The 15793-nt window shown below is 41.0% G+C and overlaps 1 protein-coding gene across 4 annotated transcripts in view; it reads left to right on the top strand.

Moving 5' to 3' along the window:
• The window catches only part of THSD7B (thrombospondin type 1 domain containing 7B), a 318202-nt gene that overhangs the window by 202642 nt on the left and 99767 nt on the right, over window positions 1–15793 (top strand). For all 4 annotated transcript variants that reach the window (XM_065070332.1, XM_065070334.1, XM_065070331.1 and 1 more), the window contains one exon: window positions 14939–15133. In XM_065070332.1, the coding sequence (XP_064926404.1) occupies window positions 14939–15133 (195 nt within the window). The remainder of the gene's footprint in view (window positions 1–14938; window positions 15134–15793) is intronic.

Here is a 15793-nt window from a genome sequence, read left to right as displayed (position 1 = left end):
TGAGAGAAATTTCCCAGAAATCCGTTTCAATTTGTGAAGTAATTTTGGTTTGATATTCTTGTGTATCATATTGCTAGTATATTAAAAAAATCTTTAGAATATATGAGGTTTTAATTGTTTTATTGAGTGTTGCCAAAATTTACAGTCTTTGTAACCTCTTAATATTTCCAGTAACTTCAGGTTCTGCTTGTAATTTTCCATGATGCAGTTGAAGAATATAGTTATTATTTTCATGCTTCTGAAGAGAAATCTTTATTTGACTTTTGACCTGCTGCTAGAAATCATTCAGTACTTCCTAAAGTTTATATTTCAGACTTTGAAGTTTATTTTCCTGACCTTGCCTCACAGACAAGCTCAGGAGGTGCGGGCTGGATAAATGCACGGTGCGATGGGTCATGAACTGGCTGGATGGCCGAGCTCAGAGGGTTGTGATCAATGGTGCCGAGTCTGGCTGCACGCCTGTGGTTAGTGGGGTTCCCCAGCGGTCAGTGTTAGGTCTAGTCCTGTTCAACTGATTCATCAATGACCTGGATGAAGAGGCTGAGTGCACCCTCAGCAAGTTTGCTGATGATCCCAAACTGGGAGGAAGGGCTGACGCACCAGAAGGCTGCACTGCCATTCAGTGAGACCTGGACAGGCTGGAGGACTGGGCAGGGAAGAACCTGATTAAGTTTAACAAGGGCAAGTGTAGTGTCCCGCACCTGGGGAGGAATAACCCCAGGCACCAGTACAGGTCAGGGTTGGACCTGCTGGAAAGCAGCTCTGCAGAGAAGGACTTGGGAGTTCTGGTTGACAAGAGGTTGACCATGAGCCAGCAATGTGCCCTTGTGGCCAAGAAATCCAACAGTACCTGGAGTGCATTAGGAGGAGTGTGACCAGCAGGTTGAGGGAGGTTGTTCCTCTGCCTCTACTGTGCCCTGGTGAGGCCACATCTGGAGTTGCGTGTCCATTTCTGGGCTTTCCAGTTTCAGAAGGACAAGGAATTACTGGAGAGAGTCCAACAGTGAGCTGTGAAGATGATCACAGGCCTGGAGCACCTTTCTTATGAAGAGAGACTTGAGAGCGCTGGGTCTGTTCAGCCTGGAGAAGAGAAGCTGAGAGGGGATCTCATCAATGTTTATAAATATCTCAAAGGTGGGTGTCAAGAGGATGGACCAGACTCCTGTCAGTGGTGCCCAACAACAGGATGAGGGGCAGCAGTCACAGGTTGAAGCACAGGAGGTTCCATCTGAATATGAGGAGAAACTTCTTTACTTTGAGGTGCCAGAGCTTGGAACAGGCTGCCCAGAGAGGCTGTGGAGTCTCCTTCTCTGGAGACATTCAAATCCACCTGGACACCTTCCTGTGTGAGCTGCTTTGGTGAACCTGCTTTTAGCAGGTGGGTTGGACTGGATGATCTCCAGAGGTCCCTTCAACCCCAACCAGTCTGTGACTCTGTCATTTTTAGTGCAGATTATTAAGGCTTTCTTAGTATTTCTGTGTTGCCAAGAGAATCGCAGACCATTTGCTCCTGGAGGAGATTAATTTTTGAGAAAATTTGCACATGGCTGGTTAAGAATGGGGATTTGTGTGTACTTTTTTTTATAGAACATCTACCTGTGAAAGTCCTGTGAAAATGAGCATTGGTTTTTAACACTGTATTGAACAGTTGTGTGACACGCAGAGTTGTGCAGAGAATAACTTTGGCTTGGTGGTGCACCTGATCGACTCAAAAAGATTCAACCCTCACTCCCCCCCAAAACCTAACAAGGACTTGCTTCTCATGCCTAGCAATAAATAATCTGCCCTGTTCCTTATTGGGTATAAAAAAATTTGAATATAGCAGGATTATAATGATGTTTAGACCATTGTTTGAAGAAGAGCCAGCACTGAGCCCTTTTCTATGAACTGAAGGTCACCTGGCCTCAGTAGAAATAGGTGAGACTGTGGGCTGTGTAGTGGAGCTGGAGAAAAAGTCCCAAATGGGGTTGGCATCACCTTCAGGGGAATTTCCTTAAGTTTACATCCACCTTTACATCCTTTGGTGCTGTGCACACATCTTGAGGGGACCTGGAAGGACCTTCACAGGCCGTGGGGACAGGGAGCTGTTCACAACATCATCTGCAGGAGCTGTGGTTGCGGTACGAGTTTTCTGCCTTAATTCCTGACATGGCTTAAAGTTCTGCTCACTTGTCATCTGATGAGATTGGTACACTCAGCAACCGAAATCCTTTGTGGAGTGTTTCAGCTACAGGACACATTACTTTTTATTGAACTTTTTAATAGGGATGACTGGTGTTGCACTTGGCTGCTGTGTATAGATTTTTCTCTGTCTGTTACTAAAAACACTGCTATCCTATTTTTCAGAGATAAATACAAACTAAAATTCATACTTGACCTTGGTTCCTTTAGTGCAGTTCCTTTCAAGGACTACTTGTGGCTTTTCCGAAATGACAGGATGTTGGGTGAAGAACCAGAAAAATAAAACCCAGAGTTGCTTCTGAGGATCCTCCCTTGTCTGTTGATCCGAATTCTCCAGCTTAATTGGTGGCTTAATTTGTTCCTCATTGGCTGTGACCTTACAGACCCTGAATGAAAGTGATGCTTTTTGTTGCTTCTAGTATGTTGTTGTTAAATTGTTCATTAATGTACAGTGAAGGACTGATATATTGCATACACATACGCCATATGTCCCCATTAGTGTTGCCTTGATCTACTGAAGAGGAGTGTTACTTTCAAGGGTTTTTTTTTTTTGAAGGGGGTGGTGAAATAACTTAATATTTTTAATTATTTTTTTTTTTCCAAAATGAGTTTTGAATTAGTCTGAGTAAGTGAAAACCATGGATGAAATCTTAGTGTTTAAAACTGTAATGCCAGAACCTCATGGCACAAAGTTTAGTAGCTAGACCAGTCTTTAAATTATTGAGCAACATTATTGCTCTACTAAACCCCCCTGCAAGACCTACTTTTGCCTCAGGCTTCGAATGGAAGATGAGATTTTATTATAGGTCTCCCGGATTAGGTACACAGGAACCACATTGGTTGACATTGGCTTTGATATATATGAGCAAAAGTTTATGTAGTCATTTTTGCTATATTTCCATTCTAAAAGTTAATTAACTGATAAGATATAACCCTGGAGCGTGGGTCTTCAAATAGGACAAGACAAAGGTTTAAAGAGAAATTGAGAAAAAGGTCTGACGCGATGAATGATTTATAAAAGGCAAAATACCAATGTGATATTTTAGAGAATCTCTCGGTTCTGTGTAGCCGTACAATCTTAATTTATTTGGCCGTGCCATGTCAAACTTGCTCACAGAAACAGATTACTACGAATTCGTGGTGTGCTGTATTTATACTTTCATTGTAGCAACAACAAGAGTTAGTTTCTCAAATACAGCACATTTGTATGGAAAGTTCCTTTTCCTTTGGGTTTCTGATGAATTAAAAAGCTGCTATTTACCGTTTCTTTGAAATACACACTTAAAATTCCAGATATCGGTTCTCCCTTCTGAAAAGGAAATGTGGTGTGAATCTTGATGGGTTTTCAAAGTATTGAGTTGGTTTTGCATTGAATTTTATTTCCTAAAGAACTTATTCGAAAATGGAAGAAGTAATTACCACTTTGGAAGTCCCTCTGATTATGTTTACGTGGTTTTAAGGGAATTGGTACTGCTGGGTATAATTGGCCGTAGTCTTTGTTCCCTCTCCAGGGGATAAAGGTTCAGATGTTCCTCTGGATCTTATGTCCCTGAGGCAGCCTCAGGTCTGAGTCCTTGATGTGCTCCTTGGTGCTGCCCTCCATGGCTAGCGTGGACCTGCCTCTCCAGAGGTGACCATAGGTCCTCATGCTCTGCCAGGACACCAAGAACTTCTCAAGGGTGTGGAGGACATTTCTGCTCTTGGAGGAGTAAGAAGCTGACAATAGGTACTTGTGACTCAACCACTTTGAAATGAGGCGCCTTTCTTATTAGGGGCTCTTTCTTATTAGGAGAAACTGAGAGAGCTGGGTCTCTTCAGCCTGGAGAAGCTGAGAGGGGGATCTCATCAATGTTTATAAATATCTCAAAGGTGGGTGTCAAGAGGATGGACCAGACTCCTGTCAGTGGTGCCCAATGACAGGATGAGGGGCAACGGGCACAGACTGAAGCAGAGGAGGTTCCGTCTGAATATGAGGAGAAACTTCTTTCCTATGAGGTGCCAGAGCCTGGAACAGGCTGCCCAGAGAGGCTGTGGAGTCTCCTTCTCTGGAGACATTCAAACCCGCCTGGACACCTTCCTGTGTGATCTGCTCTGGTGAACCTGCTTTAGCAGGTGGGTTGGACTGGATGATCTCCAGAGGTCCCTTCAACCCCAACCAGTCAGTGAGTCTGTGGTTGTTGTTTGTTTGTTTTTAAAGAACATTTTTTAAGAAGTCAGAAAAAATAAACATAAACCATTTCTGTAAAATTGTATTGCAAGTTACTTTCCAAAGGTGACCCTCTCCAGCTTTAAGTGCTCTCACTTTTAGCATGATGTTGTCTGATCTTGTGATGGCAGTTGACAGAAACCTTCTGTATCAAGAAAGATTCACACACAGAGCAATTTTGTGGGAGAAACTGCTCGGAGCTCCAGCAAAGATGAACAAAACTTCATAGGTGAAAAGAGGGAATAAGATGAGAATCAACCCTGGGATTTATTATAACCAAGATTAAAATAGTTTGTACTGGAAAGACTGTAATATAAGAAAATGTAGCACAGTGTTCCAGTCAGCTCTACCCCGGGGTTATAGAATGAAGCATGTGAAGAATAGCTAAAAGTACTAATAATCTTCCAGCAGGGTGGAAAGTATTTCCAGTTCTGATGCAATTTACTTTCTCTTGTATTAATTTGTTTTTATTGCATTTGATTGTGGGGTGTTTTTTGGTTAAACAAACTATAATTTATATTATCTGAACCAATGGTAAAGAAATTACAACAGAGAAATTTTGTGTCCAAATATTGTATCTGTTATACATGAACGATCTTATAGTGATCAATCAGCGTTTGGTTTGTGTAATTGCTTTTGAAACAAATGCTTGCAAACAAATGCTTCATTCATAGATATTAAAAAGGAAGTGTAATAGGTTCTGTTCTTTTCCTGTTGAAATAAATGTGAGTTTTCCCACTGATGCGGCAGGAATACAATCTGCTCTATAATCCCCACTCAATTATAACGATTTAGTGCAAATTTAACAAGAGGAGAGGCAGCTAAAGAAGAAATGTTGTTTCTTCTTTTTTTCCACCTTCAAGGAAGAAAGAGAAGATCATCATATGAAAAATATAACATACTGCAAGATATCTCCGTTTACATCCTCTCTGATCTTTTACCTTGTTTTTAAGAGACTAGAAGAGGAAAACAAATAGTCCCTTTAGATCTGTTAGCTTCAAAAAAAAAGTAAAAAGGCATGTACTAGCAGTGAGAATGGTCTGAACAACAAACAAAAGCAAAGATGAGTGTAATTGCTTTTATTATTCTTAAGAGGCAAACCTATTGGGATGCCTTTGTTCACACAAAAAGTTCATTTAACATGACCCAGGGGGAATACCAGTTCTTATGGGAACCAGTGTCTTTTATATACACTATATAGAAATATATCCTTCAGTATCTTGAACTGTTAGTCTCTTCTGGAGAGGTTTTTTTCCCTGCTCTAAGAAAGGATGCCCTGAGGTAGCGTTTCTGTAAAACATTTCTTCCCCACACACTAGCAATGTTTAGGAAGAAGTATAAAAAGCCTTTCTGTGTGTATAATTTATACATTATGTATATATGTATGGAAGTCCCACACGTCAGAGTGTGACTTTGCTCTTACTGGGATTCCAGTCTGCGTACTTATGTTTCCCACTGGGCAAATCTCCCGAAAGGCCCCAAACATTTGATTTCTCAAGCTCGTGCATGGGAAATTTATCACAATCTCTTTCTGTCTCTCTCACCTTCAGTCTAAGTCCAGGGTCTGTACTGTAGATGGACTGTGCTGACCCTTCAATACCAAGGACAAGATCTTTATTTCGTCTTGTGAGGTAGACAATATTGGATGATGGCTGGAAGACAGTTAATTTAGACCAGATTAATTATTTGAGTTTGCATTTTTATTAGCTTCGGTAAGAGCAGACTTAGTTGTTTCACCAGTTTCAGGCTGGAGATGAGTGGCCAGACTTCAGACCTCAAAGCATTTCGTATTCTTATAATTTCTTTACTGTTGAAAAGTGATAGTTGGAGTGGAAAGTTTTAGGCAGGGCCATATCTGCAAAAGCCATTGGTGCTTTAGAAAAATTTAACAGCAGTTTCTATGCGTAGAGTATTAAAAGTGATGAGGAGGTTTCTAAATTTCCATGTTAGTACTTTCAGAACTGTGGTTTTGAACTTTGCTGAAGATGACAAGTCTGTGTCCTGTAAAACACCAGGATTGTCTGAATTCTGGAAAAGCGTGGTTAATTAAAAATAAATAGAGGAGGCCCTGTTCTGATCTTATTTTACATCAGTCCAAATCCACGTGTCTTCACTTGTGTTCAGTGGTATAAACAGCACTATACCGGCAGTACTGCCAGGGAGGAACTGATAATTTCAGATAGTCATTAAACATTAGCTCTGTGGCCAGGCAGTGACAAAATAGGATGAATCCACTCCAGTGGACAACAGGCTGCCACACAACCCCTTTTTGTAATGAGGAGACCTATGCAACAGCGGGGTAATTTGTGCTGTCGTACTTGGGGCTTGGAGCACCCCTCAGAGGGTGGGACGGGGACACTGACAACAGAATTAACTTGAGGAGGGGGAGATTGGGCAGGTGGGAGCGGGAGGCATCAGGATGAGTTGAAAAGTGTCCACAGGGGTTTAGTTGCTGATCCCTGAGTGGCCAAGAGCAGCAAGGAGTTTTGAATGCTAAAATAAGAAGAGCCAATGCTGGGGTGGAGCTGGGGAGTGGGGAGCTGAGGGGGGAAGGATAGATTAAAATCTTTGGGTTTTACCTTGGACCATAATATTTTAAATATAATGTTGGGGGAGCTGTAAATATGTCAGTGTGATAGTGTTATGTTCTGGATTTAGTGTCTGTTCTTCACCGTAAGGGGAGAGATGAAGTGGAAATGGCAGAGTACCTGCCTTCCAGAACAAGAGTTTCAGATGCATTTTCCTAAACCAACATAATGCAATGTTTTCTTATGTCCAGTTATCTGAAAGAGGATAAAAGTGGATAATTTTATCCAACCCAACACCAAAAACATTCAGCCTGAAATGGGCATGTGGCTGGGCAGGTTTACAGGGCTGTCTTCTGGGCCGTTCCTAAGGCTGGGTTTGCCATGTGGGTTGGCTTAGCGTTGAGCTCTCTCCTGCTGTTGTGAAAGATGACCACGGGGTGCTACCAAAAGTTGGACCTAGCTGGAATAGAACAGGTGGCATAAGATTTTAAGTTCACCCAGCTATCACTAACCCTGGCCAGTGAATATATAACTGAGGCAGAGCTTTCAAAAGAAAGTCAATGTTTCCCTAGTCAGCTAGAAGATTTTTCAACTTGAGTTACTAGAAATAATGTAAATGTTGTGCTTGTTTTCCATTTTCTCTCTCTCGTGTTATTTGGCATGTTTGATTCACTTTATTTACTGTGGTCTCAATGTGTGTATATATAACAGGATGTCTTAGTTTTATTTTCAAGTTGTGCAATAAACAATTCATCTTAAATATAACTTGATGATGGGTGCTACAAATGGATTGAACTCAAGTAATTTTAGTAATTGTGGGCCACAGAAAGAGGAAATAAAGGAAGCATATTTTTGTGTTTTGTTATGTTCTCTGAAAGCAGCAGAAGCAAAATTTCTGTCATTAATCATCTAATGCACTTCCATTGATTTTCTTTTTAATAGAAAATGAAAGTAAAAGCAATTCAAAACCTATAATAAAGTTAGAAAAAAAGGGAAAAATTGTGAAAGGTTCCTTAGACTGATTGCATAATGTGGAAGCACTCAGATTGCTGTTATTCTCTGGCCAAAGTAAATTTGAAACATTAAAAAATCATATTATTTTGTTTTTCTAGCTAGGCAGCGTGCGAACCACTTGCAATAAGAAACACTTGTATTAAAATGAAAATGGTGCTGGATAGCAATGTATCATTCCCATGTTCTGGATTCAGTGTGTGAGTGGGAGGAGGAATGGGCTTTATAGCAATATTATTTCTCTCCCACTTCTCTTTAAACACTGGGCAGTCTTGGTTCACAGCTGAGGAAGAATTAAACCACGAAGTCACACAGTTTGCGAAAATTGACATGTACAGCTCAATTCTTTCAATGACCTAAGCCATATATTCCCAACCAAATTATTGATCCATAACTATCCAAGAAAAATTGTACTCTTATTTTAAGATGGAACAGAGGGGAGTCCAGTTTAAGGCATTAAATGAGAGAAGCCAGCTGCATTTCTTTTTCTCCTTTTAATATGCAGCCCTGTACATATTTAATCCCTTTCAGAGAGGCTGATGAGACTGATCCGTTCTCGTGCTTGCACTGTGGTGTTGGCTGAGAGACTCTGAGCCATGAGGAGTGAGTGATGTGGGAGACACATGGACCTCTGGGACACAGACCTCGTGTACCAACCCCTTGATCCCTTCCCGTCTGGTGGATACCAATGATGTGTAGCCACAGGGGAACTCTGCGGTTGGGTCAGACACGAGCACATGGGGATGGCTGTCCCGGTGGGGACACGGCTGTGCCTGTGCTGGAGATGACTTCCCACCACGCTGGCCCCCAGGAGCTGCAGCTGAGACTCCTCCTGAGGCTCCTGTACCTGGATTAACCTGTCGTTTTCCCCCCACACATCTCATTGTGGGAGGGCTGCAGAGAGAAACTAACCCACAGAGCAGGTGAAACCTGGACCTTTAAGTTGAGAAGAATCTTCAGAGTTCGGCATGTTTTCTTTTTCCCCTTCTAGTTCTATCGCAAAGTTCTCCCTTTGCCTCCTGTTGCAGTCTCTCCTCCATGCTAATGCTCCGAATGCAGCTTTTCTATCCATTTTTTCCCTGACCCCTTTTCATGCAAATAATTTCAGTTGCTTTCCTTTATCTTTTCAGTTGATATTTACCATCTTTATTGCTTCCCAGCCCAATCTCAGCCTCCACTTGTTTGTTTACAGACCACATTTGTTGGGGTCTGTGTTTATTCAGCACTCGGTTTCCTGGTGGCATTTGTTAGCCCTTTAGCTCTACTGTCAATATCATTCATAATTACAAAAAGGGAAACCGGCAATCTCAGGACTAGTTGTTCCAGCTCTTCCTTGGTTATATTTCCTAGATTTGTGTCTGCGATGTCCCTCCTGGAGTCATTTGTTCTTTTCCTCAGACGTATTTTTAATTATTATCCTATGGTTTGTTTCTGTGAGTCCATAGCAGGGAGTGCTGCTGCACCCAAGGGAGAGGTCACAGTGGTGAACTTAAGCGTATACGTTGGTCCTTGCAGAAACAGAGCCTTAGAATTAAACCTGAGTCTCAGCAAAGACTTATGTCTTCTCTTATGTCTGCTTCTGGTCTGCTATAATTAGGGGTTACGTTAACGTACCAAGAATAACATAAGTGTTCCACCTGGGATTTTGGAGAAACTAGTTCTAAGTATGACGGAGCATCAATATAGAAAATATATGAGGTCATCGTGAGTTATGAGGTGGTGCTTATGGGCAGCAAGTCTGGATCCTTAAAATTATTTTCTTACTTTTTTCCTAATGTGTTATCCCTAAACTCCGTTTTCCTTTATCATTAGTGATACATGTAAGAAATAATTTGTTATCTTGTTACATTGAAGGGTTGTGAGAATAATTATGCAACACCAAATGAGAATTTTTCTGAAGAGTGAGAAGGTAAACAGGTACATTGAAATAATTCCATTGACTTTACATGCTGGCTTTGATTTTTCACACATTCTTAGAATTTGAAGCCAGAGAAGATTATTACATTATCGTATCTACATCTTTTCTAGCCTCACAGGTCATCCCGTTGTTCATGTACGAACTCCAGCCATTTCATTTACATTACTGTATAGCTTTAGTTTTAATGTTTGGCTTGAATGTACCCTCCTAGAATTATCAGTCATTGTTTTCAGATGTTCTAATGACATTTAATTCCAGAGTTTTGAAGCCACTAATTTAGGTTTCCCAAATTGAAGTGCCATGGTACAATATAATTTTACTGTTGGTAGTTGATATTCTCACCCTTCAGCTTTTTACCCTTTGGAAACTATTGAAATGAATTTTTAAAGGAGAATTGATTATAACTTTGGTAAATGAAGAGACTGTCTATAATTGGATTTTTACTTAAGTGGAACTGTAGTTCTGTTATCTTTCCTTATTGGATGCAATGCTATGCCTGTGGTATTTCTTTCTCGATACAGTCCCTTTGTTGGGACCATCCATAGTGCTCTAAAGTCAGGCACGTTCCTACCGAGAGCACCTGAGTTTGCACAGTTTGATGCTGACGTGCCGCTTCGTTGTCGATGTAATGTCATCTGAGGACGCAATTTGACAGCAGACAGACATTTAATTTGACTGTGTAAAAGTTTATAGAAGTGTCTGCTATTTACTTTTAATTTAAGATAAACGTAGTTAAGGAATATATCTTCCATCTGCTTCTGTGTGCCATATGCTGAGAGGATGGCATACGAACCTGTTCTTATGGGCGCAAATATAAACCCAGAAGACAGAGACAGTCCTATGGAGTATCCTGTTAGCAGTCCCTGTGCAGTATCCCGGCAGGACCCCATACCAGCAAAAAGGGAGATTTCCTACCCAAGCCATACATTGAACACTGGACTCGTGCCTTGAAGCAAAGTGGTTGCATCTGCGGCTATTTTAATTGCTCATATCAATCCCTGACTTTTGTGGACACCTTAATGGGTGTATCCACACTGTTAAACAACTCCAGCCCTGCACTGAAAAAAAGATACTTTCCTTTAGGATTTTAAACCTTTCAGTTTATTTCATGATCTTGTTTTTATCGTTACAATAGAAGGTGTACCTTTTTTTTTTTCTTTTGTGCTAGCCATTTTTTTGTATCAACAAAACTGCATTAAATTGTCATCCTGCAGCTTGGCCCCAAGTATTTAATTCCAGTTTGGTGGTAATAAGAAAGAATAGCAGGAGTTCAAAAGGAAATCCTGCATTTCCCCTCTTCGTGGGAATCAATATTATAATTTTAAGCCCTTTTTCTGGCAGTGTCCTGTTATTAGCTGTTTCTATTCATGTTTGTGGACATTTTAAATGCTGCAGAGATGGTAGAAATCACACATTATGTCTGGGAGGGATTTATCATTACTATGTGATTTTGTATTTTTCGCAGTGCATATGGCTGTAAATGGACTGCATTTCTGCGTTTCCCTCTGGTGGTATCCCACTTAAAAAACAAAAAGAGAGGAGATGTTGACATAGCAGAAATGGCTTTGTGGTCTGAGTTTATTTAAAGCCGTTGTGACAGAACTAAGGATTACAGGGAAATAATTTTTATGCAACATAAACCACACATGAGCCAAACCAATCAGTAGTTTGAAACCACTGAGGATAAATAATTTCACTAAATTTCCTGAAGGTCCACTGGAAACAAATTTGTCTCATTCTGTTTGCAGAAGTGCCTGTATGTGAAAATGTTTTTCTCTTCTGAGTTAAAGCTAACTTAACTGGGAAATCAGTTTGCAGCAGGCAGAAATGGGGTGACTAGTTCCTGGCCAAACCACAGGAGTGGATCTGGCAGCTCTGATGCTTCCTTTCTGGCTCTTTTCAATCCATTAATATGCCCTAATGGACAATCAGTTTACTATTTAATTTATTTTAGCATTCACCTCAAGCATGTAGCAGAAATCTGCCATTTCTTATGACTGACGTGCTGTGAAGATCAGGCCCATTAAGCTCAGGATCCTGAAGATAATTCAGCGCAAACTGAAGAAGTCAGGCATTGACATCGTCGTGGAAGATGCTTGTGGACTCTTCAATGGAAATGAGTTGTCTCCTAACATGACTGAAGTTCATCGTCCTGCTCAGGACCGTCCGAGGAGGTGTGGGGTTTTGGTGTGTGTGGGTACCAGATGTTCAGGGCCGGTGTTTTATTTTGTGTGTGTACACCGATATGTGCCCGCTCTCCCAGCAAAGTGATGCAGCTGACAGTTGAGTCACCATGGAGATGCTCATCTGGGCCCACCAGCTTTTTAATAACACTGTTGGCCTTGGTAAGTGCAAAAGTCTGGGAGAGTGGGAAGCAAGCAGGATGTTTGCTCTTTAGGTAGCATTTTAGGCATCAGAAAAAGCTTTTTGGATTCCTTGCTCTTGGCTGCTGCCTTCTCTCCTTGCTGACACTGAGGCTTTGTTGTTCTGTCGGGAATGACCTGATGGAGTTACCGGGATCTGCACTTAAAAAATTCCTGAAGTAGGAAAGAGAAACAATTCTATATCTTCAGCTACCTGCCTGTCCCTAAACACCTCATAGGAGATCATCTTCCTCTCCTTCTTTAGGTCCTATATCTCTTACTAGACTATCCACTGTATTTTCTTCTTTTCAGCTCCATGTCTCTTTGCTTATATACATGCATAATCCCCTATATTATTTGTTGCTTTGGTTTAACTTTCCTCTACCTATGTTTACTATTGCCACTAATTTCTTTAAGCTCCATGATCTCTGTCAAATATTTGCTCTGATCTCTGTGTCCTTGTATATCCATTACTTTTAGCATCTAAATAGCCTCAGTGAACTCGGTGAATCATTTGTGTGCTTAAAATTAAGGACATTTGTGCAGAAGATCGGACCGTTAGATAATAACTCATTGCAGTATGGAGCGTCTGGTTTAACATCTTTGTTTAGAAGTTCCATGACTTGCATTGCTATTAATGAACGTCAGGAATGAACTGTGGTCTTCTCTCAGGTAGCAGTAAACATTGCAGCATGCTGGTTTATTATGCGATTGCAAATATTGCTTTGTGGGTCTGGCAGCGTAGGATGTTGTTCTCTTCCCTGCAGACACCAGTGGTTGTAGCGATGCTGAGATGATGGTTTGCACACACTTGGCCGTACTTCGTGTGGCCACGTTGGCATTGCCAAATCTTTGGTGACCTTGCTGAAGGTGATGAGGCTACAGAGCCCTCAGGCAGCAGACTCTGTTACTCGTTTAACCTTCCTGAAGAGGGCAATTACCCCGTGTTCCCGTACAGAGAGGTGACCTCGGTCCTTGTGCCCTCGTAATTGAGGAGGCGAATGTCTCCCAGTCTCTGATTGCCAGAGCTGAGAGATAGGAAAGGTCACAGGGATTGAAAGTGAAAGGCAAGGATCAGCAATTTAGAGATAGCTATTAATATGCTGATTTACTGTCACTTGAGTCTAAAGAGACTTCTAACAATTGCTCACCTTTTGCACACTCTTTAAAATGCTGATTTTTTTTTTCCTTAGAAATCTAATTACATTTTCATAAGATTTCCTTTTCTATTTCCAGGTGGTTGCCAACCCATCCCTTGCTCTCATACAGTACTGTAGTTAAAACCCCAAAACCATGTGTATTCATTGCAAAGTTACACCCCAATCAATCCTTTAACTGTAAGAATACAGAGAATTATTTTTCCTTTTCTCTTCATGCACTCCTGGTTAAATTAAGTGCTGGTAAGAAGGAAAAATATATGCTGCCTCAAAAACCTGAATTATTTACGAATCTCCATAAAATAATATCACAGGATGTTAAATAACAAAATCTGGATTAAATCATTTCATCTTCTTCAGCTTTATGATACAATGTGTGGACTTGCCTGAAATCAGAGAGCCTGTCATGACTAAACTCTTGGGGCCAAATTCAATTCCTAACTCTGCCCCTGACTTTATTACTTTAATCAAGTCATGACCTATTTTTGCTTTGGGTAACCTACAATATAGGTTATAAATAGCCTATAATCTTGGAGATTTTGTGAGAAATAATTGTTATTAATGAATTGAAAGTCTCCATGATGTGCAGGCTATTTTTATTTGTGATAATTACTCATTATTAATTCACTGAAACTTTAGCAAGTTTTATTATAGGCTTCTGGTGACTCAGATTTATACATTATTACTTTTGTCCTCCATCATGGCTATACAGCGCTATTATCCACCCTGAAAAATTAAACATTACAGCCCCAAAAATGACAGAGGTGTTGAAGGAAAAGGGCATTGACCTAAAATCAAACTGAGGGTGAAATCAGTGCATCTAAATCCTGGGCTGTGCTCTTGGAAACTCCGTTTGACTCTTGCCTGGCCATGAAGGCATCTGCCTCCAAACTGAGAGACCTCAGCCCCAGGCAGGCCCTGGTCCTGCTGGTTCCTATTGCCATGGTCTGGTCTTAGACCCGGTCATGCTTTGGGAACCAGAGAAATGCATCATGTCTGAATGTGGGCTACTGCCTATGAAGGTGAAGCTCAGTACGTGCCGGGGCTTTGCTACGCTGCGTGGGAAGGCTGCTCAGACGGTCGTTTCCTTCATCTGAAATACAGAAAATATGACAGTTTCAGAGAAGGAAGCTTTCTTTTATATTTTTTTGTTTTTTTTTTCCGCTTTGGAGCAGTTTCAGTCCCATGGGTAGTGTGTGCATCGCAGCTTGGGAATCCTAGCCTCGATCAAATATGTTTTATGGCGCATAGCCACATAATATTATATATTTTCTTGTTTGGTCATACAGTGTATCATTGGTTAAACTGTTGCCCCAAACCCTTACAATGGCTGCCTCCTTGAGAATATTGAATTATATCACCATTTAGAAATGTCTTTGTGGTTTTGTGTCTTTATGGTTTTGTGAAGCTTCTAGCACATCTTTGAGTGATGCATGAATAATGACTTAAAACTAAATCAGCTTTATCCCATTAACCCAGAAGAGCGAATCTCGCACAGAACACAAGTACTGACTGCATGGACTACAATACAATATATATAAGAAGATAAAGATTTCTATGCCTTTGCTTTCCAGCTGTTACGTGCGTGTCAGAGCAGGAGGAGGCTGCCGATGCGGGTGAGTGCATGCGGTGGGCAGGAACCATGCCGTCCGTCGTACAGGAGTGCCACGTTCCCTGCAAAGATGACTGCACCTTTACCCCCTGGTCTAAATTTACAGCCTGCTCCTTCGACTGTGAATCAACTAGAAGCAGGAGACGGTCCCTCACAGGTATAATCTTTTATATTATTTATCCGATGGTGACACTTGTGAATAATGCCTCTCAGATGGTGGACTTATGTTTAGGGTTTGGGAAAATCCGGACGGAATAGTGATTGTCCTTAATTGGTTTTTGATCTGATACTGATTACTGCCTGCCTAACGCTCGGTTTGAGAATAGTGTAGAAAAACTTGGTGGTGGAAAGCCACTTTTAGTCATAAACCAAATAAAACAGGGACTATGCATTGTGCAAGTTTATGTGACCCATTAATCTGGGAAGTGTGCAGCAAATGTATATACCAGAGTAAAAGTCAGTGCATTTTTCTATTCAAGGCTGTTGAAATCCAGATGAAGTTTAAAGCTGGGAGTTTTGTGCTCACCAGCATCCAGTAGTTCAACAGAGCAAATTAATACCATGAATAAAGAAAAATCAGTATCATTAAGACAGTTTTGTTTGGTCTTTTATATATGTTCATTAAACAATCTAGTTCAAACTATTTCATGGAGCAGTCTCCCATACTTGCTGTTGTGGTTTGTTATTATGTTATTTGAATGCTGACCGAAAAAGCTTTAGAACTCTGTAACATGAATAGTTTGGAGCCGTTTTTTTGTTAGAAGTTGTCTTCCCCCGCTCCCTACACACACGGCTAAATTAAATCAAAAAGAATTAT

This window comes from Columba livia, chromosome 7 (genome assembly GCF_036013475.1).
Source record: "Columba livia isolate bColLiv1 breed racing homer chromosome 7, bColLiv1.pat.W.v2, whole genome shotgun sequence".
Taxonomy (NCBI): domain Eukaryota; kingdom Metazoa; phylum Chordata; class Aves; order Columbiformes; family Columbidae; genus Columba; species Columba livia.
The sequence above is the reverse complement of the archived record's forward strand: the minus strand, read 5'-3'. Positions and strand labels throughout refer to the sequence as shown.